The sequence below is a fragment of the Pygoscelis adeliae genome, unplaced genomic scaffold (assembly GCF_000699105.1).
Source record: "Pygoscelis adeliae isolate BGI_AS28 unplaced genomic scaffold, ASM69910v1 Scaffold382, whole genome shotgun sequence".
Taxonomy (NCBI): Eukaryota; Metazoa; Chordata; class Aves; order Sphenisciformes; family Spheniscidae; genus Pygoscelis; species Pygoscelis adeliae.
Window position 1 is genome coordinate 57901 of NW_008824288.1, and position 2376 is coordinate 60276.

At 41.6% G+C, this 2376-nt stretch overlaps 1 protein-coding gene across 1 annotated transcript in view; it reads right to left on the bottom strand.

Annotated features, from left to right (window-relative positions):
- Positions 1–2376, bottom strand: part of SFPQ (splicing factor proline/glutamine-rich) — a 10103-nt gene that overhangs the window by 4527 nt on the left and 3200 nt on the right. Inside the window, exons 2-5 of the mRNA XM_009318735.1 lie at positions 2278–2326; positions 1964–2152; positions 1568–1869; positions 1358–1454 (exon numbers count right to left, since the gene is read on the bottom strand). Coding sequence (XP_009317010.1) covers positions 1358–1454; positions 1568–1869; positions 1964–2152; positions 2278–2326 — 637 coding nt within the window. The remainder of the gene's footprint in view (positions 1–1357; positions 1455–1567; positions 1870–1963; positions 2153–2277; positions 2327–2376) is intronic.

Here is a 2376-nt window from a genome sequence, read left to right on the forward strand (position 1 = left end):
CTGCAGAAAGGAAGACACTCATTCAGACTGGGTAAACCTGGAAACTGAAGGTCAATAAAAGATTGCAAGCAGAATTACCAGGGAACATCAAAGGAGCCTTGAAAATACTACCTCACAACTATGTGGTAGAAAACTTGCTGTGACAGAATGCTGGTAACAGTACAGCATTTTACACACTTAAACAGCAGCATTTAATATAAATACTACGATACCGTAGCAAATATGGAGACTCCTGCACTAACACATCCAAGCAAATCTTCCCACTTACAGTTCTACTTCACACTTATCTTGTTCTTAACTTCTTCCTTAGACAGCCCACTGCTGGCAATTGCCAGATGCAAAATCCTCAAACAAGACAGGCCTTTGCCCGAGTAGGTACAGCTGCTCAAAACAACAGCATATGGAGAGATGGATTTTTTCAGTGCTGACTTAGCCAAAGCACTATATGTCAAAGGCAAGTAGTAATCTTCACTTTAACTTAAATAGTTTTCAAAATGCCTGAGGGCCAACGGTTTATTTTGTCATATAAAGAAACCGGAGGCTAAGATTCAGTAATTAATGGAACAAAACTAGGAAGGTTCAAAAGCTTTCCATACATTAGCAATGTAAAGTGTTTCAACACTTTAGGAACACTATACTAATCAACACCGTTTTCAAAGACACTGCCTCTAAACCGTTTATAGTTTTTGATCAAAGCAAGTAATTTTGAACACTTTTGCATACAACAAGACTGACTGGATCTCCCCCCTGCACTCCCTTTTGTAATGTGAGAAAATACAGCATTTCTACAACAGGTTTAATATACAGATCCTAACCTAAAACTGCTACTTAGGAAAAGACTCCTATAGACTCTTATCTATTCTTCTATGCCCAGAGGTCAGCTTCGTAAGGCAAATCCATAGGCAACTAGTTTTTATTTATCATGGAATGAGTTAAAGTTTTACTTAAGTTCTCATTTCATACCATAAACATCAGTTTGTAAATTCCCTATGGGATCATCAACATGAGATACACCTTAAGTGAGATGACAGTTCTCAACAATAGGATGAACAGTTGAAGTCTGATTTTCAAGAGTTTCTACATATACCAAAAAACATGTTATTGGGCTGCTATTTAGGCTTTACAGTTTCTTTGCAATACAATGTAGAAAATTGCTTGTGTAACGCTTAATGAATATATGAAACAAATCAGTACATTACATTATCTACAAACAAACTACTACACTAAAAACCCAAGAACTTAAAGTATTACGCAGAATTCAAAGCCTGTTTCTGAAAGATTACTCTGTCTCCTTTAGAGCCTGGGACAATACTACATACATCATCTATATAATCTTTATACCAAAAGACAGTGCCTACTTTTGATACATTGGATTCTTCTGAGCAAGCTTTTCTGGAAGACCATCTTCATCATCCAGTTGTTCCAATGGTTCCACAATAACTGGCCTAGGAGTACTGAACAAAAAATACTCATTTTACTTTTCTGTAAGAATCTCCATTCTGAAAAACTAGAAGCTGACAATTTTATTCAGCTTCAAACTAAAAGCCCTAAGCAGCAGAATACTTACGTTGTCAACAAAAACACTCCCTCGGTACACCGTTCAAATGCTTTCCTTGCAGCTGGCTTTGATGCAAATTCAACAATGCCTTTTCCTGTTGATCTACCTCGATCATCTACAATCACAACAGCTCTTTCCACTGGACCAAACTGGGAAAAAGCTTCCTCCAGCAACTCGTTGGACACATAGGGCGAAAGATTACGCACTGAAAGAGCAGCAGCATGTGTGGCAAAACGAACACGAAGCTGCCGACCCCTCATGGGGGTATCGTCCAGTTCTGCCTTCGCAATTTCTGCAAGAGCTCTAGATTCCTGAGGAAAGTTTAAGATCCAGTTTTAGAAAACCAAGTTGTAAATTACTATTTCGTGAGAATTAAACAGATGGACGCACAGTACAAAAGCCTACCAATTTAATGAATCCAAAGCCTTTCCCTTTGTTGATAAAAACCTCTCCTGGCTCCCCGTATTTGGCGAACAGTCTTTTAAAGTCTTCGTCTGTTATATCAGCGGGCAAATTCCCAACAAACAAGCGGCAACGCTGCGTATAGGTCTTCTCCCCAGGTCGCCTCAGAAGGGAGAGGTTTGCTTTAAATCCCTACAAAGAAGCAGACCGGTTCGAGCCATCACTGCGTGCAGCCCCGCCGCCTGCACCGCCAAGCCGCGGCCTTCTCCCGCCAGGAAGCCCAGAGCACCTCCAGGGCACCGCACGCGGATACAAACCCACGCTGCCACAGACCCCTCAGGCTGCAGTCGGGCGCTGCCTAGGCACCTAGGGAACACGCACGTTATGTTTAGGCGTCCCCGCAGCGCGGCGGCACC